Source organism: Accipiter gentilis, chromosome 5 (assembly GCF_929443795.1).
Source record: "Accipiter gentilis chromosome 5, bAccGen1.1, whole genome shotgun sequence".
NCBI classification, from domain to species: domain Eukaryota; kingdom Metazoa; phylum Chordata; class Aves; order Accipitriformes; family Accipitridae; genus Astur; species Astur gentilis.
The window spans coordinates 22235243-22261113 of record NC_064884.1 but is presented as its reverse complement, the minus strand read 5'-3'; the positions used below and the strand labels follow the sequence as shown (position 1 = coordinate 22261113).

Here is a 25871-nt window from a genome sequence, read left to right as displayed (position 1 = left end):
TCCGGGCAGTATGTTCAAGACCCAGGAGATATTTCTTTAGCTGGTATTTGAAACTGGCACAAATAAATGAACTAAGGACAACAAACTCCATTAATCATAGCTACAGTATCAAGGCTAACCTAACAAAAGGATTAACAATGTACAACTGCTGAAAAATATAAAGACATGTAAGGAAAGATTTTACTTTAATGTTCAGGATGGCTCACCTGAAGCAGACTTTTTCATCTCTTTTCAACTGCTTTAGGGAAACACCGTCTCTCTTTTCAGGAATGGCAAGATGGGACAGTTGCCTAGACACTGATGAAGAGCATGTGAATTTTGCTAGAAGAGATGAACTGAACTTAGCTCACAGTGAGGAGAGAGAGGAACCAGATGGACCCCTGAAATTCGAGCTTCATGTTTGCCACCAGGATCCAGAATACAAGTCCCAAGCTTCACTGCCACACGCCCAGGTCAAACTGATCACCAGCTGGGAAGCAGGATGGAATGTAACAAATGCCATTCAGGTAACCTTTTACTTCCACTCATTTCAATCATCATTTGAAAAGCCTGCTCATCAGTTAGCCTGCTTTATTGTACTTAACTGTACCATCATTTTGCAATATTCTAAAAGGTTTCTATGAATTTATCAGTAACATACTTCAACCTTTCTGCATACAATTAGCACTCTGAAAATAAAATTTCTGAATAAAAGATAGATATGTTAGCTAAAGTTTAAAAAATCTTTAAACTAGGTGAAAATGAAAAGGTGGTGATTGCACCTGTTTTGGAAGCACAGACATTATCTTTAATACCTTTGAATTCAGTGACAGAGAAGTTTGATAGAAATGTGAGGTAAACATCTAATAAAAAGAGCCAGATTGACATCAGACATAAATTTACTGACATGTAAGTTAGACTAGATATAAATTAGAGCATGAAGCACAAGATTGTAATAATACTTGTCAATGTTAAAGAAAATAGTCAAGTTGAAAAGACTGAAAGAATTTGGTCCCAGCATCTTGTGTGGAATTTGAGTATCTTTCTGAATCCTTAAATTTAGAATTATATGTTTCAGATTCTTTTTCTCACTTTTCATGATTCATTTCCTTACATAATTCTATCATTGCCACTAACTTTCTATCTGACATGGTAAGAAGAAAGCAGTATCCACAGACCCATCTAGTCCCAGTAACTGTTACTTAAACACTTTTTATGCCACTTTAATTATAGAAATATAATCTTTCCAGTGTCACACAAGTCTGTGATTATGCTGATGAACATTTGTTTATGTATCCAGTTCATCCCATAGCTCTGCAAAGAAAGAGAAAAAGGACCTCTTTCTAATCCTGCTGTATTTTCAAACATGAGCATCACCACGTGAGAGCCAGTACAATAACAGGGCAAAGCAGCATATCATACTCAGAAAGCATTCAGCTGTAAATAAAAGCGTGAAGTCCTAAAATACCCCAACTACATTCTAGTAACACATTTTCTCTTCAGTCTCCCTCAGCAGCATCTAGTCAGGACAGGAGTCTGGGATGAGAGCCCATTGTTGTTTCTGTGAGTTTTGCCTTTGATTTCACCGAAGCCAAGATTTCATTCTGAAAGTCAATTTTGTCAATATTTGCTGTATGACCTTTTGGTAAGTCACATTCTCTCTCACCCATTGTTTTCCTTTCTGAAAAACAAAAGTAATATTGCCTCTGTAAATACACCACAGTGCCTAAAAATTTCTGAATATCGTTATGTACACAATTACTATTAATTATCAATATTATAGCTTCCAGTTAAAAAATAGACTGATAAGACAGTGTAAAAACACAAAGATACAGTTGCCTGTTTAAAAACAGGACAAATTTAAGCTAAATTATCCAATCAGATCAGTAACTATGGTCTTAGTCAAAACTCTCAGCATGCTGAGTGTTGCATACTGCTATTGGATCTCATTTGGTCAAATATTTTAGAAATCGATTAAAAGAGCAGTTGTCTATACCCGTATTGAGCTTTCCTTCTAAGGCAGGCTGAGGATGGCAAAGCCTGGGAGCAGCAGTTTCATTAATAGTACAGCCAAAGTGTCCTAATGACACATTGTGAAACTGTGTGCATATGTGAACACATGTGCATCTATGTACACATGTGTGTATTCTTCCTATTTCCCAATACCTTGTCATTTGGTTTAGGGACAAGGGTGGAGAGCAGGGAAAGAGAAGGGGAAGGGCAGGAGGGGAACGGAGAGGAGAGAATTTTGAACTGTCAGTAAAAAATAACAGTTTGAAAAAAAATTCTATGAATAGCTTTGAAGAGAAAGTCAGAGTTGTGAACAGAATGATTAAAACAATCCGAACGTTCTTGACTGGTGAAGACAATCCATGCTAAAATGACAGTTGGTTTTGCCCTACCCAGAGGAAAGGGTAGAAGTGTTTTGCATGGCAATTAGAGGTAAATATTTCAGCAGAATTCAGAAGTGTTCTAAACAGTTATTCTCGTGAATACAATTAGTCTAAAAGTGAAATTATTTCACAATCCAGATTTGCTATAGGAACAATTAATTATTTGCTTTCTGAAATTAAATACAAGGGCTTTCTTACAGTGTTTTAAATGCAAATATTTGCATATGTTTTCAAACAAACAGATAGAGATTTTTATTTTTGTTTTGACTTCAACTGAAAAAATATGCACTTTTGGAGACGATACTGTATGTGTAAATGATTGCTTCAGACATTTAAAGTTTCCAGGGAAACATGCTTCATATTCCAACACTGCACAGACAAATGAAAACCTGTATCCAGTTAATCTAGGTAAGGACAGAGACCATAAAGCTGAGTTAATTCAAAAGGGAAAATGAACAGCATCATCTGGCAGAGTGAAGCAAGTCACATTTGTTTGTATATAGCAATGAAAGGCCAACAAATTTTGTACTGACTTCTACAGTAGTGCTGGATAGTTAAGCAAAGCAACAGTCACAAGGAAGAAGGTAGTTAAATTCTAATGGTACAACATTTCACAGCAGAACCAAAGGACAGTAAAGTCTATTTATTTGCCAGCCACATGCAGGAGGATTGTTGCAAACACTACAGAGAATGTTTGTCCAAGAAAGAGAAAGCCAAAGTAAAAGAAAAAGGCATTCAGTCTATAGTATCAGTCTATAGTATCATGAAGGGGTACAAGACAACAAAAAAATGGAGAAAAACCAAGAAAGAGAAAGGGAAGAAGTGAAATAATGTTCATCTCAGCATAACTGTAATTTACACCATTGTGAGTCTATCTCCACTTAGGTCTAAGGAGCACAAACAAGTTTTAATAGTGCAAAAAAGTCAACCACTTTATCAGACAGCTCCAAAGTGCTTTCAGTATTATGATGCTTGTACAATCTTTAAAACAGAATGTAATATAAGCACACAATTCTTCCCTGCACTTTTGGTAAAACATGACGTATCAAAGCATACTGAATGTGCCATTAGATCCAATGCATCTGATACTTAATGTGGCCATCTTTTGTCCCTGTCTTTTGCAAAGATTAGGTTGTACAGAGATTAGGTTGTGCAGAGATTAGAAATACCTGCAGCAGAGGCAATTTTCTTGTTTCGTGATCAGAATAACACAACAGGGTGCTTGTCTATTGTGAGTGCTTGAAGGAATGGCAATAATGCAATTATAATAAATAATAATTATTTTAAATTGCATCAATAATAATAATTATTACAGTAGTGATCATAAATATGTTTATTATATTTTATTCTGTAAATTGTACATTAGCTTAGAAAAGACTCAACACTTCGGAAATCACCATTTTTAAAAATGAAAGTGTATATCTGTATATCCTTCACGGTGTGCCATTATAGATACATTTCCTTATTGGGTTCCAATTTGGCTCATTTTTATTTATGTTACTCTAAAAGATTCACTTGAGAATATCTCATAGTTAATATTTATTTTTCTATAATGATTCTTCTGAGTTACTTGCCTTCATCTCCCTGGTATAGATTGAATCTTTAGAGTGCTTACTGAGTATCAACAACTCCCAAGACTTAAGTGGAAAACACAGTGATGCTGAGAAACAGAATGAGCAGACATGCACCTAAAGATATAAAGGCAAACATCTTTTTAAGGCATCTAAACACCCCTCCCATTAAGCTTTACTGATACCATATTTAAGCATTTTCTAAATATAAATACGTACGTGCTTTGCTTAGAAAGCTAAATGTTTTTGCCATCGGGTCATTAGATGTACCACAATACAAATCTTCTCACCCTCAACCTTAAATAATTTAGTCACATTTAACTAAATACTCACTTGGATCTTAACTGCAGTATTTGATCTTAAGTATTTATTTTCCAGACTTGAGAACAAGGGTCAATCCTTTCTGGTGCCCAGAGCAGTAACTTCCTTGAATTAAACACTGAAGCTAAAGTCGTACTGTGATCTAAATTATAGATATCTGAGGGAAATAAACTTCTGCATTTCATATGAAGAGGTGCTACTGAGAATTAAAGGGAGATGCCCAATGCTGATATCTAACGTAGGACCAGTAAGTAATTCAAGTTTCCAAATGGAGCTGGTCAAAAAATAACAGCACAAAGTAAAAATCCAAGACTGTAGGACTACTGTGGTGCACATAAAAATGCCAATTAATATGATTTAACTGAAATGCACCTGCAGTACTGGACAAATTTATTTTTCATAGGTTTGCAACCACAAACCCATATAGCCACAACTGGAGACCCCAAAAAAGCCTAGAGCCTGGTGAGAGCCTTCTAAACTCAGATCTGTTTCTCCTATGATAGAATGTCACCATTATGCAATGCAATTGATAAAAAATGTATTTTAGGGAAGAAGACTCTGTAACTAATGTTTGTGCCCTGGTTTTCTCTTTGGATTTTCTCTTGAGGGAAAAAAAGATTCCAGGCATACATCACTACTTCATATAACCTTTTATTTCAGCTCAGATGCTGCAGTAGATTTCTTTAGTTTTGTGCACATATTCATATAGCACAGAGAAGGCTGCATACAGGATATATATTCTCTCTATTCCCAACCCTACTTTCTATCACAAAAGTTTTTATCAAAAATGTGTTATCCTGCAACAATGAAATTATAACTATTTCACAGAAATCTCTTTATTTGACATGTAAGCACTGTACAGTGGACTGATTTTGAGTTAACTAACTGTCATTCCCATAAATCTCGTTAGAGAATGCACTATATCAGTCTACTTTTCCCTTGGTCAGCTGCAAATACTAAAAATGTTATGAAGCCAGAACTCCTAAACATAGAGAGGTGTCTCATCTAAAATTGTTTCTTGTTCCAGGAAGAAATATTTAGATTGTTCTCATGGGATTTAAGTTGCTGTTTTGTATGTAGGTTTTGCATTTTATGTTGTTTGTCACATCATCTGGGCAATGAACAGATGGAGGGAGCATTGAATGGATTTACATCAGCATATTCTACTGTAACTATTATGGAAATGTTAGGAGTGGCAAATCAGTTTTCCATAGCCCCTCTGTGTCAGATTAGCCAGCAAACAGGAGCTGTGATATAACATAACTACTCCACAAATTATTCCCTGGACATGCAGACTAGTCCCAACATATTGGGCATTGGTTCGGAAAGCACCATACTAGCTCTTGAAGCATCCCAGAAACAAGTACACGGGTTACACAAGTGATGGATATAAGTATTGCAATTCTTGCAGCATTCTAGATGTTAAAATGACATATTAAAAATCTTTAGAAGTTAAAGCAGTGTCGTGGTTAAGCCCAGCTGGCAAATAAACACCACACAGACCCTCGCTCCTTCCCCTCCCCAGTAGGATGGAGGAGAGAATTGGAAGGGTAAAAGTAAGAAAACGCATGGGCTGAGATAAAGACAGTTTAATAGGTAAAGCAAAAGCCACGCACACAAGTAAAGCAAAACAAGGAATTCATTCCCCACTTCCCATGCGCAGACTGGGGTTCAGCCATCTCCAGGACAGCAGGGCTCCATCACGTGTAACAGTGACTTGGAAAGACAAATGCCACCACTCCGAACATCCCCTCCTTCCTTCTTCTTCCCCCAGCTTTATCTACTGAGCATGTCATATGTTCTGGAATATCCTTTTGGTCAGTTGGGGTCAGCTGTCCCAGCTGTGCCCCCTCCAAACCCCTTGTGCACCCCCAGCCTTCTTGCTGGTGGGGTAGGGTGAGAACCAGAAAAGGCCTTGTCTCTGTGTAAGCACTGCTCAGCAGTAATGAAAACTTGCTTGTATTATCAACACTGTTTTCAGCACAAATCCAAAACATAGCCCCATACTAGCTACTGTGAAGAAAATTAACTCTATCCCAGCCAAAACCAGCACAAGCAGTCCTTAGAGTATGCTTGCCCGAACCATGGTCCCCAAATGGCATTTCCTAATAGATGTGTTGCAAGAGATACAGGAGATGTCTCTCTCTGTCTCCATGAATGACTCTAATAGCCTCAATAGTTTGGCTATAACTGATATACAATGGTCTATAATTTATGATCTTGATGTTTTAAGCTTACTACTGTGTGAGATAATTTTCTCATATGAGATGAGAGGAAGACATTCTCAATTATAATACTCAACACAAACATGGTTTTTAACATGCAACCTCAGCCTTAAATCTGAATATCTTGATTACACTTGATGTAAGATAGGTGTATTTTAAAATATCTATTGTTAACCAATACCTTTATTTTATATCTTTAACTGATTTTTACCTGAGCTTTACTGACATAGCTGTCTCATATTACATCCTTTTGATAACAGTAGCCAGAAGCACTGCTGTGCTTAAAAATATCTAAATAATTCTGTTTCAGAACCTCAAATTGTAACTTTATATTTCAAGAATGCGTTTATTTGACACCTGATTTTTAGCAATGTCAATTATTTATCATTTCCAACAACTTTAGCTGAAACTCTTCTTAGCTAGTACTTTTGAAATCTGTATATTTCAGCATCTAAATTTCAAAGCCACCATATTATCTTGCAGGTTATTCTTAGAAACAGTAGCTAAGTCACTGCAATGCATAGTATACTTATCCTGGGGTTGATGTCCAGTTTGTCACAGTCAAGAAAGTCTTGTGGAATTTGCAAGTGCCTGTTTCTTGTAAGGGGAGACATCTTGTTGACTGTTCACTTGTAAATAAGTTTGAAAATCTTTTGATCTGGAAAATCTACTACTATTAATCTTCTGGAACAGTTGTAATATAGGTGTGAGGCTATAGTCCTCCTGCATGAAGTAGCTGGTACTTCAAATTTTGTGCCTGTAAAAGAACAAATGAACTAGCAAGTAAGCATACAGTAGTGTGGCAGGTTAGCCTTGCCTAATAGCCATGCTCCCACCCAGCTGCTCACTCACTCCCACCCACCCACAGCTGGGCATGGGGGAGCAAAGGGAACAGGAGTGAGAAAGTGCGTGGGTCAAGATAAGGACAGGGAGCTCACTCACCAGTTATGGTTGTGGGCAAAACAGACACAACTTGGGGAAAATTATTATTAATTATTGCTAATTAATATATATATGTTTAATTACTGCATCTGGTATTGGGAAACAAAAAGACAAACATTAAACAGTATTAAAGTAATACCCTTCTTCCTGCCTTTTTCATGCTCAACTTCACTCTTTCACTCCAGACTCCTCTACAGCCCCCGTCCTCCTCTCTGTGTGGCATTTCCAGCCCTTTTTTACACACACTTTCCCTGAGGCACGGCCATCTTGGCTGAGGGGCTCAGCCGTGCCCTGCAGTGGGTAGGTTGGAGCCAGCTGGAACCCGCTGTGTCCGGCCCAGGGCAACCCCAGCCTCTCCTCACAGAGGCTGCCCCACAGCCCCTGCTGCCAGCACCTGGGCACAGACACCCGATACAAGTAGTAGACCACATAGATCTTGCTGGTGCTTATCCTAACTGCTGCAGTCCAGTGCAAAATGGCAGTTTTGTCACTACCAGTGTGTGTTTGAGGACAAAGAGGCAAAGTGCACAGACGCAGCTGAGTACTGATTTTCAACCACCTTACTAACTCATTTGCCAGTAAAGGCTTTAGTGGTCAAAGGTAAACATGACCTCGTGCTGGGGGCCCTCCTGCTTGCTCCCTCCCGCCCTTCTCCTCCTGCCCTGCAGTGAGAGGGAGCTCCCTGTGGGTCTGAGGGAGTCAGAGCAGGGAACAGGGTGTTCCCTGGTGTGGGGTTCAGTGGAGAAGCTGGGAGAAACCAGCTCAACTCTTCTCCTTACAGCGGTGCTTTCTAGCCAGTAATAACAGGAACTTTTGTGTTAATAGGAATTTGCAAGTTGGTTTGCCATGCTGCCAAATTCAGCTTGCCAACAGACACCCTTAGTGAGGACATCAGTATTTCTACTATTTTATATTTCAGTCAGCTTAAGTACAGTTACATGAATGAAGTGAACGCACATCTCCACCCAAGTGCTTTAAACCCTGCCATTCTTCAAAGGCCGACTGCTATCAATGGTGTTGCTAGAGCTTAATAGACAGCCTGCCATGTGACAGGTGTGATTTACATGCACATTTACATATATTTGCAAAAAGAGCATGTCAGTTTGCATTTCTCCCATGATGTATAAAATAAATTGTAGTGTGAGTAACACTGATCATTGTGCTTCTGCCTCCCAGACCTCTTTTTCTTTCATTTCATCAGTAGGAAACTGTCAAACCACCCAGGAGATGGCCTGCTCTGGGGGTGTTAATGCCTAAAAAAAGCTTTTGCATTGGTAGGTAGATAACTACAGGCACACACACACTTCACCACTCTATTTGTATTTTTCATTGCAAGAAATTTTCATAAGGAAAAATATTACATGAATTAATACACAGGGTCACGACCAGCTTCCTGTGCTCTATACTGCTGCCCGTAACGAGGCACACAACAAATGCTGGCAATGTCTCTGGAATTTCTGCCTCGCGCCTTCTTCCCTGAGGTCATCACTTGTAGCAGACTCAGGCTCTTGGGGCTGCTACAAACACTGCCTACAGACACCGCATCCTTCACTGCCTATGGGAGTGTGTGATGACAAGCAGAGTGTGTTTTCCTGGGCCATCTTATTTAGATCCCTCTGCTGCCCATATAAAATATTGGTCTGTCTGTTCAGCAGTCAGGTGAAGCAGCTAAACAGAGCTCCTTGTCTTCTATCCAGAGCCTGCCCACACCAACCTTTCTTCACCACCTGTGAATGTCTTTGTCCTTGCTGCCATTCAGGCCTATCACCTGGCATCTTGTTTCAGTCAACCGTCTTTCTAAATTCTCACACTCAGACTTTGTCCAGCTTCTGCTTATTTTTACTGTAAAACCTCACTAATACATAGTCTGATTTAATGATCCACAAGGCTAAAACTCTCATCTGAGCACTAGTAATTCCCCATCTGGGTCACAGTAGCACACTCTTCCCTGACCTTGTCAAGCTCGCCCCATGCACACTCACCTGGAAAGCTAATGCAGTTCCATACCCCACGTGTCCACCAGCTCTTGCAAGCACCTCTTCAACCATCAAATCAAATGTAAGCTACTTGTCTTTTCTTTAACAATCTACCATTTATCCTTCTGCATCTCTGTTCTTCCAGTTAAAATTACCATTGGCAATTTGTTAAATATTTAAACAAACATTGCTATGAACTTATATGAAGATATTTATTTGCACTCCTCTGATCCTCTTAGAAATGTCCTTTTGCTGAAAATTTCAGTTATAAGCTACATTAAAACCACCATTTACTCTCTTGACTCACAGTTTCCAGTATTGACTCAAGGTTTCCTTGACTGCCTGTATTTGTTTCCTGTTATCTTACCCCTAGATTTTAAGTTCTTTAGAGAAGAGACCATCTTTTTGTACTTTGTTTGCACAGTGCCCTTCACAATGGGATTCCAATCAAGGACTTCCAGGTGCTCCAATAATGAAAACAATTTTGAAAGTAAGTCTCAGAATGTTTCCTATTTTACAGAAACTCTTTACAAAATAATGATTGTTTAAATGTGGCCTGTGATAAATCAGCTTGGCATTTGATTGGATTTCCTCTCTTTTTTTTCTATATAGAATGGATTCTTCTTGCTATTGAGACCCATTGTAGGGGCTGAGCACAAGATAAATCAGCAGACTAATGTGGTAAGAGTACCTCTAGAATATTCAGCCATTAAAATGGGCATATCATCTTAAAAATCCAGATGGTCAAGAAAGAGAATGACAGAACCATGATATCAAAGATAAATGGATAGTAGCATTATGAAAATTATACCCTTTGAAATAGTAAATGTTACCAAACAGGATCAAGTAACTGTCTGCTACTTGAAAACAATAATCACTTTATTCCATGGGAGAAACCAATGCACCACAACTTGTTGCAGAACAAGGATCTCTGGCTCCCTCAGGTGAAGGGAATAGCTGATGTACTTTCCCACTACAGTAAAATCAAATTAATCTACCATGCTTTTTGGTCTCGTCAATCCCTGAAAGCATTTTTAACAAGCTGAATGAAAACAGATGGTATAATTTCTCCTTTTTTAATTCATGGCAGGTCACATGGTATTTAAAAACACTATTATTAGGCACCTTTGAATTTCCATAGCTGTTATAACTGCTTGCTTTATTGTTGTGATATTGTTTGACGGTTACCTTTCAAAACAAAGCGCAAATTACCTATTATAATTATTTATCAGCTTTCTCTGGCCGAAATCAGTTGCACACTTGTGCCTCTCTATAGCACATGCCATTGACCAGCTATCACTGATGGAAAATATTCTTCTTAAAAATGTTCCTTCTGTCCCTTATTCTTAAACTTATGAGGTATGTAACCTTAGTGAATTTGCTTTAATAAAGTATATTTACACTTATAACTCCTTCCAAGATAACATTCCTCCCAAGTCAGCAAGAACATAGTGATAGGCAGCAGAAAGTCAAATATTTTGTCAGATTGCATTCCTTTCCTGTTTTTCATAAACTTCCTTCACTGCTATTAGCAAATTTTCAGAAGGGAGCTCATTTTTTTGTAAAAAGAAAGAGTGAGCCTTAGGGTTCATCAAGGAATAAGTGTTGACAAGCTCAACATCTGCAAGTGTGTATGAGAATTTAATGCTGAAAGTAAAGGATATCTGAATTATTATAATGTACTGATAGAATCAGAAATAGTAATGTTTCTGTAACAGACTTTCCAAATGGTGAAGCTTCTTCCATACAATCCATAGATGGTTAGTCTACAGTTTAGTTCAGTGTGTATAATTCCTGACAGCAGGAGATTTACTGAAATGGCACAAGCTCTGTCTGAATGAGCAAATGGAGCTATTTGAGAAAATAAAAAGCCCTAAACACTGATTACACACAGTATTGAAGATGATATATTATAACCTAGTTTAGCACAGTAAGCTGTATAAAACACTTTGCCCCTAAAGCTATATAAAAGAAATTGACTTCTATTTGCATCTATTCTCTCTGTTTTCCCCCCACACACCATGTTTCTTGGAAGGCAACATTTCTCTGTATTCTTGGCCAGTGGCACTAGTTTTGCCATATGTACAATACTGTGTTCACTAAATAGCTAACAAAAAAACAAAAAAAAAAATCAAGTTTAATATTTACTTCTAAAAAATGTAAACATATGAGTCAAAGTGAGGAAACATTTGCTTCAACTCATACACACATACTCTGCTATCCATTTCAATTTCTCTCAGTCCATTTCTTGAGTTGACACAAATAACAGCACCACCAGATTATGTTTTGTAGGTCCCTAGAGCAAGCATTTTGGGGTTTTTTATGTTATCAGTTTTTGTAGCTACAGCTTTTGCCTTTACTTTACATGGGTATTTCCATTCATGATAGGGTTTTTTATTGCTCAGTTTTCCCCTCTAGGAAATATGTTTGATTGAGGCTAGTTCCTCCCTGAAGCTGAGGATTTTTTTCAGTTTTATAACCCATTCTAGTTTGATTAGTTCAAACTAAATCTGGGTATTTCAGAAATTATGAATGGTTCTTACTGAAGCCTGAAGAAATGTAAATATAGATATAAGAATTATATGATGCAAGATATATTATTTCTCTTTAATAAGAAAGTTATTTATATTTATAGGAAGTTATTTTTTCTTTTATAATAACTGTTAATTCCCTCATTTTACTATTTGTATCATATTTAGAAGTTGGCACTTCTATCTCACTACATTTTAAAGTTGTTCTCTTGTCTTGTTGTCTGCATGGTTTCTGCAACTCCAAATGACATCTGCCCAGCCACCTTCCCTTAAGGGACTTAAAACTTCTTCTAAGCTTTAATTGAGATCTGGAGTTTAAAATGAGTTCTCCACTCCTGCTTTTGTTGCTTTTGCTTGCCTGCTGACTTTTTTCACTTCTGCTGGGAAGCCAGCTGCTCTCAGAGCTCTTCCTTTTGTACGTTTTACTGTTGTCATCTCAAGTTAAGAATACAATACCTGCACAAAACTGTAGGCTTCCCTTTGCTGCTTGGATGGGATTTCAGATATTCTTTACTATCTACTAAATTGTGAGGAGCTGCCATTCCACCCCCGAAGGTTTCCCTTCCTAATCTGAAAGGATAATCAGCTGCATAATGCATACTTTCCATCTAGCCTTCTACTTATTTCTGTCTTATGCCTATAGTTAGCTATTTCTTATATCCAGTCATTTTTCCTCACAGCCCCTTGCCCATCATATTCTCCTATCTCATATGGTTTACAACCTTATGTTCTCCAGTTTACCTAATGACACCTTTTTCCCCCTGTTCCTGCCTCCCCTGGTGCAGTCATATTCCCAAGTTATCCAGCTTCCTGCTCTTCATTTGCTCTTCCAAGGCATCTCACAGTCTCATGGCCTTCATAAAGGAATTCATCTGACTCTACAGACCACATAGAGAGACAGGCCTCTCTGATGGAGATTCACAAATCCTAAAATAAGTGCCCTACACTGTTGGAATGAATAGTCCTCTGGTGATCCTTATTTCTATCCATCCTTTCCAGAGCTAGTAGATTAGCTTTACTTTCTGCTGTATTTAGATAGGTGAAGTTAGGAATCCCATAATCCCATTCCTAGTAAGTGTGCATCAAAGCAAAGTAGATTCCTCATCTATGTCTTTTCTGCTACTGTGTGTACTCGTTCATTAGATGTCTGTTTTAGACAGAAGTTGGGTGAGATTAATCCAGTTCATAGATGCTAAGAAGCGATCGTTTTCTTGGGTACTGAAGAGCGTAAAAAAAGTAGCCACTTTAGCAACTTTAGTAATAGTCGCTGAGTTCTCACTTAAAATCCATTCATTTCACCTCATTAATAAATTGGGACTTTCACTAAAAATTTGAATGTGGGAAATGAAAGTCATTTAGGAGAAAGGAACAGAAACTAAATGCAGTCTTAAAATAAGTTTCTCAAATATGAAATCACCACAGCTCTCAACAGTGAGGTATGAACAAAGGACAGATCCAACAGAGCTGAGTTTTCCTAGCACTGTCAGAATGGCTCAGGTTAAGAAAAATAAACAAAACTGTTTTTTAAAATATACAAACTTTTACAGCAATTACTTAACTAACTTCATTTTAATAAGGAAAGAATTGCTCTATCCATACAGACAGTATTTGTATCTAAAAGTTAAGAATAAACTAGAGGTCTTTGTCAAAAGTCAAGAATAATCAAGGTCCCCAGTTTGTTCATCCAGAGATCCTCAGCTGTTGTTTCCAGACAGCATCCTGTCTCCAAGTCTTTCCAGTGTGACTGCAGACTAAGAAAATAAATTTTAAAAAAAAGGAAAATAAAAAGAGGAAAACCACAGTAAAGGAACATGACTTACTTTATAACTCTAGTACTTTTGTTCATGGGCCAGTAGAGGTCAAGAACTACTTTGTCACAGTCTGTACAAACAGAACGAGAAATACCTCCTCAAGTAGTAATACTTCAAGTATTTTACATCTAGAGACCTTAAGAAGACATCTTCAGCATGCATTTTACATGCCATATGCCTGGTTTCACAATGCACAACTATGTTCAAAATATTTTTTTTTTCCTAAAAGGAGAGCTTAAATAACTTTGCTTTTATGCTGAGTACTCAGGGTGTGCCAGAAAACTCAGTCACATTTCTTTTCTGATCTTTAGTTTTTATCTTTATTATTAATTATAGACATTTGGGAATGTTTGTCTAATCTACTTGAAATTAGGGGAATTATTCTACTTTGCTGAATATTAAGAATGATGTAATCTTTTATGTCATAGGAGAGAGACACTTCTATTACAGGAACTCATTTGCAACCTCAACTTTATCTGTATCTGTGCATGATGAAATATCAGCAGTAAAATCAGTTGCTGCTTCTTTCATCCCAAAGGCAGAACTCTCTGGGGCTGCCACTGAAGTTTAACTGAGGTTAAGAGAGGAAAAGCAGTAGAGACTTGTTGTCTATACTCATCCTAATTATAAGACAGCATTTTTCTCACGTATTCCAGAAGAATATACTATGATACTCCATATCAGTTTACTGATTCCTATAGTAAATAATAGTATCCCAATATTTATGTCTTTCAATCAGACTATTAACTGTATTCTCTCCAGGCAGTGCTCTAAGACAAATATCCCCTTTATTGCTGATCTCTGGGAGTCATTATATCTTGAGTAAGAGTCCACCTATAACTAGTGGTTGGGCCTGTGCTGAGGAAAGAAGAGGTTAATATTAGCCAGGGGAGAATTGAGGCACTGCATGTGGCCTTTTATTCTGCATGCAGTCATGACAAATCCTATGCCAGTTTTCAGAAAATACAACCCATCTTCCAGAAGATGTAACCTGGCTTCCTTTTCACCTCTCAGATGTGCATAAGGTTTGTTCCAGTGCAAAGTTCTTTGTAGTATGGGGTTGGTTTTTTCCATTTCCTCTTCAACCTTACTTGTTAAAAGTAACAAGAACTGTGGCTTGTCCCATACAGTCAGCATTCAAGAAAAACTCCTAACTAGCCAAATGCTTTCTCCCAGCCTGATTTTGAACTTTCTATGCACTTTAACTCTTCCTTTTGTTGTCGGTGCACACTCAAATAGTTATTTGGCTCCCCACTGCTTTGCTTTGCTTTGCTTTTAGTCTCCCAAAGTCCCCTCTCTGCCTGCTCTCAAGCTCTTTTGACCACATTTTCATGGGAACTCACTCGCACTGGATGCTTTGAGTATTTGCTTGCCTTCAGGTGAAGATCTGAGAATCTGTGATGAGCTATAATTTGAGAAATAGGTAAGCAGCCAGTGAGTCCATGTTGCTTGCCACTACTAACTTTGAAAATAGTGTTTGTTTTAGTCTTGACTGCCTTACATTTTCATCTCTTTTTCCTCTCCACTACATAACACATAATAAAAACACTCATTCTTTTACCAAAGCGTGCTTTCTCCTTTGGGACCAAGCAAAATAATATGTTTTCTTAAAAGGTAATTTGCTTGGGAGATTTACTTTGTGTGATTCAGTGCATTCTTGCAGACAGCTCTGAATTTATGCAAACTAACATTTTGTATCAAACCATGCAGAATTAAGCATCAAGCATATTATTTCAGTTTTAGAACAAATATTTAAACCAATAGCAAAGCCAATGGGATCAGCTGTCAATAGCTTGCTCAATAGCAGCAATTCCTTTTTTGTTGAGACATTTTGTTTCCTCTCTTCCCTTTCCTAATCTTTAGGAGATTCATAAGACTAATCTGGCCACTAAAATCAGTGGTTTCTGCCAAATGTCCACATACATTTTGCAGTGCAGACCACGCTACTTCCTTACTTGCTCATCTTATCACAGCATCTCCTGAGCAGTCTATCTGCCTTATCTGCTTATGGGACCTGAGGGATTGACAGAACAACACTTCTAAAGTTTCTGTCAGTATAGAAGGTGATTGTAGGCATTAATCACAGAATAAACACCTCAGCCACTTTTCTCCCTGCAGCTAAAACAGGCTGGCATTGGCAGAGAGAAAGAATAAGAAAAACCAGGAAAAACAAGATTTCTGGGGTCCAATTCAACCATCCCTGAAGTTAAAGGAAGATTTTTCACTGACATTAAAGGAGATGGATCTGCTGCTAAGGTCATACACGCCATGGACAATATTTGAAGTTTTCCACAGAACAGCTTGTAGTATTTTTTAATACAAACTCAGCTGAGCTGTGAACAAACTGTGAAGTGAGGGGGAAAGCAGATTAATTCTTTCCCTGGTGTCTGTAGTGCAGTGCCAGGAGTCTGGGTAGCCAGCTAGGGAACCAGAAATTTTTACTGCTGAGAAGAAATAGGATGTAACTGATACTGCAAATACATGGTGGGATGATTTATGCCACTGGAATTTAAAAATAATTAGATAAAGCATATTTACAAAAAAAAGAGTAGGTAAAAGAAATGAGGGTGGCACTCTATGTTAGAGAGATGATTATCTGTGTTAGAGATATTGTCTGGAAAGAAAAATTTTATTGTTCTTAGTGACTTCAGTTTTAAAGACCTATGCTGGAGATTGTGTGGAGTCTGTAGTAAAACATCATTAAAGTTTCTAAAAATGATAGATGATAATTATCTAACACAAAAGGTAATGTACCTAGCATAAGGTAATTCTATTTTGAGCCTCATTACATTGAATAAAGATGAACAGATCAGTGGATCTAATTACATTCATTATGGGAAAACAGAGGACAATAATATATATACTTGGTACTTCAAAAGAATTAATTTTACAGACCTGGAGAAAATTATGAGAGATAATTGATTAGGAAGAATAAATACAGACAGCCAATTGTGGAAGCAAATTGAAAGTTGTTTAACAAGAATTTATGAGATGACCAGAAGCCACATCTCATAATTAAGAAATAGTATGCCTATGTGTTAAACCCCCTCCTACTTCAGGTGTGAAGTGAATGTATCAATTAAAAAAAAAATAGCAAAAGGGAGAAAGGGAGGGTGAGAATAATCATTGTAAATTATAAATTACAAAGTGTAGCAAAGAGATATAGGAACCCAAAGAGACTAGGAAAAAATGCATCTCTCAGGGATTAGGACAGTAAGAAAATAATTTTTAGCATTTAAGGACAAAAAGGCTAGGTTTAGTGTAGAAATTTGCAACAGAAATACTAATCATGGTATAAATTAAGTATGAATGGAAGTGTGTGTCTATATATGTGACTGTGTATGCTTGTCTAAAAGCACCAGGCAAAACAGCAGAACAAAGTTTAAAAGGAAGGTATGTGTTAACTGCTACAGAGCACCATATATGTGATTTCATTCAAACGGAGAGGTAGAAAAACTGACCTATAGATAAGTGTTAAGAGAATGAAGTAGAGGACAGCATCTATAAAACATGCAGATAAGGAAAGCAGCAGTACTGTGAAAGTCAGGAATTCTGCCTAATATTTATGAGGAATGAGACAAAATAATGAGGCAAAAGATCCAAAACTCTATCCATTCCAGGACAGTATAGAAGGTAAATCCAAAATCTGTTTGTCATCACTAGTCAAGATGAACACCAGACACATCATGAGCACTTGACTGCCAGCATCCCTTGTCCTCCTCCTTGTACACAAGTGATCCTGGCCAAGCCACGAGGACACACACACACCAGTGCTGTTGAGTACGTGGATGTGAGAGTGGGAAAAATCAGCTTAGAGATCTTCTAATGTAAGATCACCTTCCTCTTCTTTAAGATCTCTCACTGAATTTTGCTACACTGATTTCCTACATTAGCAGTAGAGGGAGGTTCTAAAATTGTTCTTAACTCTGAAAAAAGATGCAACTGTTCTTTAGTCTCTGTAGAGAAACAGGAGGATGTACTCACAACACAGAACAGTGGGCCATTTTGTAATTTTTCAGGATGGGCATCATGCTGTTCTGCATAAGACATTTAAAAGTTAACTCTCAGGGTTTCTAGCTGTATGTCTATACTTCATTGTGTACACACTGTCTTGCCCAGCAAAAGAAACAGGCATCTCTGAAAGGAAATTCGTCTCAGCTCTGCTAATGACAATTAACTATTCAATAACTACAGATACTATTTAAAATGGATGTTAAAACGTATCTCCTTAATATTTTGAAAGCAGAATGCCCAGCAAGTTTGCACTTGGGAGACATAACAAAAGACAGATCTGACCTGATAATACTCTTATTCAATCACTATTACATGTGGAATTTTCAGAAGATTGTGGATATCATTCCAATATTTAAAAAGCCAGTTAAATCCTGACTGGGGAAATGTGGCAACAATTCCAAGAAAAAGAATGTAATTGTTAATACAGGTTTTAATTGATACAGATTAAAAAGCTAGGAATATAATTAGCAAAAATCATTATTGTTTTGGAGAAAAAGTCCTTACACTCCTTTTTAAACACACTTGACATAATTCTTTGATGAGATTTTAATATAGTCAGTGAAAGATAAATAATATATTTAGAGTTTTAAAAGGAATTTTGACACATTAATACACAACATTCTGATTTAAAAATTAGTGCAACAATAGAATACATCTTAAATAGATTAACAACTACCTAAGTGACAAATCCCCCAAAACTACCTGTCAGTGTGAATCTATTGTCAAAGGAATGAGTTTCTAGTAGGGTTAGGAGGTTATCTGGTAGAATAATTGGCATCTGGTCCAGTATTATTCAATGTAGTCAACAGTGATCTGGAAGAAGATACAAAATCACCATTGATCACAGTGGTGGCTGAAAAAGAAAAAAGAGCATGGAGGTCAACAAGCAAGTAGCTCTATTATCATGGCATGAGATAAGGGATTTGCTATATTTTCTAATTTAGTGCTAATAAAGTTGTATCTTCATATAAATACCACAGCAACACAGGCTTGCATCAGTTCAGGAAAATGATTTATTTTAAATGACAACAAATGCTAAACAACATAAATAAATATTTTGTAAAAGTGTACTGAAAAAGCAGAGTTCTTGAATTCATCTGCCTACTCTTCCAAGAAAATCCATGAAGGAGACTTTCCTGTATAGTTTCTATGCCTAGCCCATGTTCATGCAGGGAATCAAATACACAGTTGGGAAAGTAGTTAGGCTTAAATGAACTGTTCCAGTGGAGTAACTGCAGATGTCGAGAAAGGCAATCAGAGCTAATTCAGCAGTCTGGCATATTAGCATGTATTCTGCATATAGGAGTACTAGCTGAATAATTTTCAGTTAAATTCTTCTGAATTTCTTAATTTATTTTTCCATCTGATTAAGTCTTAAGGTGAAATCTTTTTCTCTCTCTTACTTTTAGCATTCCTTTTTACTCCATTTTATTTCATTGTCTTTTGGCATGTGTCAACTCTGACCACGGTTTGATCTTCTTTACTTTTTAATTACCTTTCAATCTGCTTTTTTTTTTTCAAAGTGTCATATTTCAGATTAAAACACTGTATGAAATGAAGCATTTTACCTGGGACTAAAAAGTCTTACAACTGAACATTAAGGAGTTTTGATATTTTCTCAGAGTGCTTGACTGTGTTCATTTATGAATTTTTCTAAACACATTTTATTCCTTGGGGAGGTGCTTGCCCTGAGGTGAAGTAGTGTCAAACAGTGGTATGATAGCAGAAGGCCCACTTTTTGCATTCTACAGTAATCCAGATAGATAGCTAGTGGTTTTTAAAGAAGCGGCCAGCCTTGCTGGTGTGGGAAACACTCCCAGGTAGTCCAAATATTGCAGTCAAACCATCGACAAGTGCAAAATTGTTTTAATGTGTAGATGTAATTTGGACATCCCGAGCTGCTTGTTATTGTAGGTGGATTGGTAACTTCTGGTGGTACCTGTCATACCTGGTTGCTCCCACTTGGGGGTATTCTGACATGGCTAATAAATAGCTACTAGCTGAGTCTGACCTTTCCTTACGTGCCCTTTCCGCCCTTCTCCTTGCCATTTCTTCAAAGGCTGATCACCAGTTCAGCCCTCAGTCCTTTCTTCTTTCCTGGCCCAGCTGCCTTTGGCTGATCTGGATGTTTGACCTCCACCCACCCAGGCACGTGTATGCACTTGTTGACAATGAACGGTACACTTCCATCCTTAGTCTAGGGTGAAAATACCCAAGTCTTGCAAACGTCTTGGGAGACAAGGGAAGTTGCAGCCCACTGGGCAAGTTTGGGGTCCCTCCCTAGACAGGGTGGATGGAGTGATGGCAAATAACACAACCACTCAAGCTGAGCTGTGATAGAGGACTGTTTCAAAAACCCCAACTCCCATGTACCCAACTGTGTGAGTGCTTTTTCCCTATGCTATTCTATTTTATAAACAGATAACCTTAAACCAGCAGATTTAGAGCTAAGATATTTGACTTTGCACTAGAACAGTTGGAAATAAAACCACTCAGACAGGAACACTTTCCAGACAGAACACTAAAACTAAGAGCTGGGAGGCAATTTAAGAAACAGTTCCTTTTGCCGCTCATTTTTAATTGATGCCTCACAGCTAGGGCTGCCTGTGCCATAATTTGGATGCAAGAACATAGGATCAGATGACTCAATAAGAGCAAGCGCTGGGGCCAGGCTGACCAAATGTGCATTGACAAATGGTGTAGGAATTACCTGTGTCCCTCTTCCACTAGCAAAGAATCAGTGAGATGTTGACATGCTCTGTCTACATTCTCTGTACACCCACTCCTCATAAGAGGGGTGCAAAAGCCACCTTCAGCAACATCCATGGAAGTATTTCTTGATGGAGGAGGAATTTTCCACAGATAAGTCACTCTAAGCAATGCTCTAATGTTGCTGAGCCGCTTTAAAATGGAGAACACAGATCCATGCCTGTACTGTTACATTACATTGACAGCAAAATAAGTGCTTATTAAAGATATCTTTTTCTTTGAAACTAAACTGTTTAAACTTGGTGACGTTCAGGAAATGGTCCTAACATAAAGTATTGGTTTTGGAAAGGTAAGAACAGAAGATCAAATCTAAACTGGGGTTTGAAGTCTGACAAAGGGGTTTTCGTTCTTTGAGTTCTCATGGCCATCACTAACATTTTTTTGGCTATTTTGTAGAAATTTGACAATGTGCTGATACATGAAACCTTTTTTTATAATTTTAATTTTTTTTAATGGAAAGAAACATTTCTGGCAAGGCAGGAAAAGCACTGTCATTTCACCACATACATATTTACTGTATTGTCATGTTCAGAGTTCTCCCATTTCTCTCTACTAACCATGCTCTGTATCCAAACAGCTGCAAAACCAGTTATGTCCACAATGTTTGCTTTCTATTATTAACTGAAAACTGAAGTTTACAAACTCTGGGAAAAAGATGTCAAAGACATCAGCTGAAGGGAAAACTTACAATTTCTGTAGAAATGTTCAGTTTAGAAATTCTAAACTTTGAAATTGGCAATCACTGATATATAACTTTAAGAAAGAATATAGTGCAAAATTCGATTTGTTTAATAAGGTCTGAATTCAGAAGATGAAAAAAAAAAACCAACCAAAAAACTGCACCTATCATCCTGTGGTCTATGTTAGGTACCAAATAAAATTATTTGATATAAACAACATCAAGGAGATGTCAGAGGTTAGAAATACATTATGCTCTGATTAAACTAACCATTAAGCATGGAAAGGCAGACACCTGTGGGGAGGACTGTAAATGGTTGTCTAATATGATAATGTCTCTGAAAGACTTATGCTTTGGTTTAGGTTGAGGCTAGTCATATAAACGTTAATAGACTAAATTCAGCAGGGGAGAAGCCATTGTGTGGGTAAGGCCTGTGCTGACACTTACCTGTGGTTTAATTATACAGTGACCCTTTGGGTCAGCAGATACAATTTGAACTCCTAAATGCAGGTTAAGGGGCAAAGTAGTAATGCTGTGAGTATGGAACAAATGAGATAAGCTTGCTACAAACTGCAAGGAACTGAGAAAACATCATTGTTCTCATGTTAATTTGGAAGATGACTGTGGCTTTTATCTTCCTGATTTTTTCATAGCCTTGGTTTATTTGTGATGTTTTTAAACTTAATCTGTTATGTAAATGTTCTCTAAGGATTGTTTTCATAGGAAAGAAATCACATTTGGTTCTTTAGCAACTATCTAACTTGACAGTCAGTGAAAACCACAATTAAAAAAGGCATGATATCAAAAGCTACGGTTTACATGTGTGCTACCTGCAGTCTGGATACAGCCAGATATCTATTCTTAAGGAAGTAGACTGTTAGGCAGCAGAAACGGTAGAATTTTGAACACTTCTTTGAAGCTCACATACAAAACAAATGGTAATTTCACGGCAAGCTAATTGGGTCATGAGACCTGTATTAGAATGGAGCTAAGCCATTGGAGTGAGGAGATTTGGGTGACTGGAGTGCCACAAGCTATGTAGCTGAACATCCCAGCTCCTAAACGAAATGGCACTTGTGACTTATACAAAACCATTGCTGTAAATGAAGTCATTGAAAACAACCAAAAAAGGTGTCTAGTCAATAACTTTATTATTATATCAGTAATTATAACTGAGGTACTTCTGTTTCAGTACATAATGGCATAGACCTTTTTAATCAAAATATATTAGGGCATGTATTTAATATGATTCTTCCAGCTCTAATTCAGCTGAAAGCTGAAGATATCTGCATCTAGAGTGAAACCTGCTGAAATAGGCAATGCTGTTCATTCATTTGATAGGCACTCCATTTTTCTCACTGACTTTAAGAAAAAATACTACCCTAGTTTAAGGACTTCCAATCTCTCTTTTCTGGTTGATGGTCATCCCACAGTCTGCCCAAAAAGGACTGCCATTTTGTGGCTGGAAGAATAGGAGCATACTTTTTATACATTGATGATTATTTAGAGTTTGAAAAATTGCCTCACTTCAGAGCCCTTCTTATGGATCAGGACTGGGAGTACTTGTATCACTTAGAAATGGGATGCTAGGTATAAACCCTACAACGCTGAGACAGGCACCTGCCTTCTTGATGAGCTCCAGCACAGCTGGGCTCCTAGACTGCCCTCACAGAAACGGTCTGCTGGGTATAAAACCTGAGGGAGTTCATAGAAAACACCAAAGATAGAAGCATGCCTGAAACACTTGTCACCCACATGGCCTCATGTCCATGATTGTGGATGGAAAACTCTGAAATTAAGATTTAGACCATTAAACTTACCTCTTCTGCTTTGGGTCCTGAAAGCAGTCAGTGGCACTACCCATTCAGGAAGTGAGAGAAGAGTGGGTTGTCCCTTCTGTGAGGAGGCCTGTTTCTGTTGGGGATTCATGGGTTTTGCAGAGCAGATGGGGTTGCTCAGGTTTGGTCAGCAATAGAGTTTAGTTTAGATGGGTTTGATGCAAATCAAGTCCTTCTGTCAAGCTGGAATAGCAAACATGAGCACAAATGCTCATATTTCATCGTGTCACCAGTGCTGTAAGAAACATTGAAATAAAAATTTCTGTAGAACTAGTTAACTGTATTTTGTTTCCTCCCTTCCTTTCTTCAGTCATCAAGAATAAAAATGCCTGACCAGTCTGACTAATGTGCAATGCTTAATTTCAGCTTTGTAGCATAAAAGGAGAAATGTCACCGGAGCATCTTTCCTAAATTGGATCTTTTTATAAATAACTATTATTCAAGGGTTTTGTTGGTTTTGTGCTGATGGAAATTAAACCACATAAAAGTGCCATTTGTCCTTAAATACAGTGAAGAAAGAGGGGGAAAAGACAAAGAAATACACACAGTGTTCTGTGAAACTAAAATGCCACTTTTTTTTTTTTACTGGATAAAACAAGTAGAATTCTGTTCCTTTCAGTACCTGTTTAGAGAAAAATATGTCTATATGTTTTACATGTATTTTTAAACACCTAAATAAGTTTGCACAATCTAGAATCTCAGCTGTGAGAAGAATCACTTTAGCAGTGGCCTTAACAAGAGCAAAGGCTGCATGAGGCATACAGAAGCCACAGAGGAAACACAGGTGAAGCCTGATGTCATTCTAATGCCATTTTCTTTCCAGAGGTCTGTTAAGAATTTTTAGACTGAAGAGAATTGTCATTACTGGGTCTGTCTATAGTGCTATTTTTAATTTGAATGAAACTTGTACAGATGATGCTACAGTTGCTTAATTTTACTGATAGTGAACCTGTTTCATTAATATGCATGTTGACTGAATAACTGCCTATGCACCTTCTAAAATGTGCTTCTAATCATATCAGCATTAAATATTAACTAGGAACTTGACTCTATCATTCAGTCACATTCTCTTTTTCTTAGCTTATCATTACATGTGTGTTGATAGGAGCAGTTATTTTTGCTGATAATTTCATTTATCATAAATAAACACATTTCTCATGATTGTTACTTACTTAGCTGAATGTAGCAGGATTTCCACCATGCAGTTAGGTGAAAGCAATGTTCAGTGGAGGGCAGATTTGGGAGTGTGGCTTCTAGTAAACATTTTGCCTCAGGGATTTTGTACTATCTTTTCTTTCTCTTTTTCCTCTTCAGGGAATATTTGTCCTAGGATTGCCATATGCTCTTCTCCACAGTGGATACAGTGGCCTGTTTCTTATTATCGTGGCTGCAGCATTATGCTGTTACACAGGCAAAATTCTAATAGCTTGCCTGTATGAAGAAAATGAAGATGGGCAGCTCATAAGAGTGAGAGACACGTATGAAGATATTGCGAATGCCTGCTGCAAAAACCTATCTCCCAAACTAGGTGGCATAGTTGTCAATGTGACCCAGATGATGGAACTGATCATGACATGTATTTTGTATCTGGTTGCTAGTGGGAACTTGCTGTCACATAGTTTTCCATATGTACCAGTGACTGAGAAAACTTGGACTGTAATTGCATTTGTTACACTGCTGCCTTGTGTATTTATCAAGACTCTCAAAATTGTTTCCAAATTCAGCCAGCTTTGCTCCTTAGTCCATTTCATTGTCATCCTTGTAGTGATGACTTACTGCCTCACACAAATACATCAGTGGTCCTGGGCAAAATTCAGACTCTCCATTGAGTTTGAGGACTTCTTGGTCTCTGTAGGGGTGATAATTTTCAGTTACACTTCACAAATATTTCTTCCCACACTTGAAGGTAACATGAAAAACCCAGGGGAATTTAGATGTATGCTGAATTGGACTCACTTTTTTGCTTGTGTCTTGAAAACAACCTTTGCACTGACTGCATTCTTGACCTGGGGTGAAGAGACAAAGGAAGTTATTACTGACAACTTGCCATCATTTCTTCAAACCCTAGTGAACTTGTGTCTCTTAACCAAGGCTCTTCTTTCTTACCCTTTGCCCTTTTTTGCAGCCACAGAAATTGTGTATGCTTGTATTTCTAGAGGCAACCATTCCAATTACAGATCTCCACTATTTGCTCTGGGTGTAAGAGGCTCATTTCTCGTGATAACTCTGCTGATGGCCATGTTCATACCACATTTTGCCCTGTTGATGGGTTTAACAGGCAGTGTAACAGGTGCTGCTATGACTTTTCTTCTTCCTTCTCTCTTCCATTTAAAACTTAAATGGAAAAAACTGTCCTTCTTGGAGAAATGTGCAGATATCTCTGTTTTTATTTTGGGTTTTCTTTGTAGCCTTGCAGGCATAGTTTGCTCAATTAAAGGGTTGCTTGAAGTATTTGAAGGAGTGTAAAAAGATTTCCTGAAAGCCAAATAAGGCCCAAATCTTATAAATGCCTTTACCCTGTTAGTAAGTATATAAGATATTTTGTCACTAGGTAAAATTAGGTATATGCTTACATGTTTGCAGTATCAGGGCTTTTACTGTAAAAGTATGTGGTTCTAAGCAAATTGGAAAATAACCTTTATAGCCAAAAAGTACAAAATTACCCATCTAAAATGTTGAGAGGAAAGAAGGTATTGGAGGTGGTTTGGCATGAAAATGATTTTAAACTAGTCCTGTATGGTTTTGTTCATACATGACATGCACATTCTAAAATGAATACTGCAATTGGTTCCACCAATTTAGCCAGAATTTCTCACGGGGTT

The 25871-nt window shown here is 37.6% G+C and overlaps 1 protein-coding gene across 1 annotated transcript; it reads left to right on the top strand.

Annotated features, from left to right (window-relative positions):
- Nucleotides 1-269: 269 nt before the first annotated feature.
- LOC126038441 (vesicular inhibitory amino acid transporter-like) lies at nucleotides 270-25515 on the top strand. The gene is made up of 4 exons (XM_049800177.1): nucleotides 270-506; nucleotides 9781-9897; nucleotides 10020-10088; nucleotides 24364-25515. Exons 1-4 carry the CDS (start codon nucleotides 270-272, stop codon nucleotides 25513-25515), a joined length of 1575 nt encoding a protein of 524 aa, XP_049656134.1.
- The last annotated feature ends 356 nt before the right edge of the window (nucleotides 25516-25871 follow it).

Bases quoted from the DNA above. Each gene is read 5' to 3' on its own strand.
- LOC126038441 (XM_049800177.1), top strand. From the start codon at position 270: ATGGCAAGATGGGACAGTTGCCTAGACACTGATGAAGAGCATGTGAAT. The intron at 9,898-10,019 runs GTAAGTCTCAGA...TTTTCTATATAG, and splicing joins TAATGAAAACAATTTTGAAA to AATGGATTCTTCTTGCTATT. The intron at 10,089-24,363 runs GTAAGAGTACCT...TTTCCTCTTCAG, and splicing joins TAAATCAGCAGACTAATGTG to GGAATATTTGTCCTAGGATT.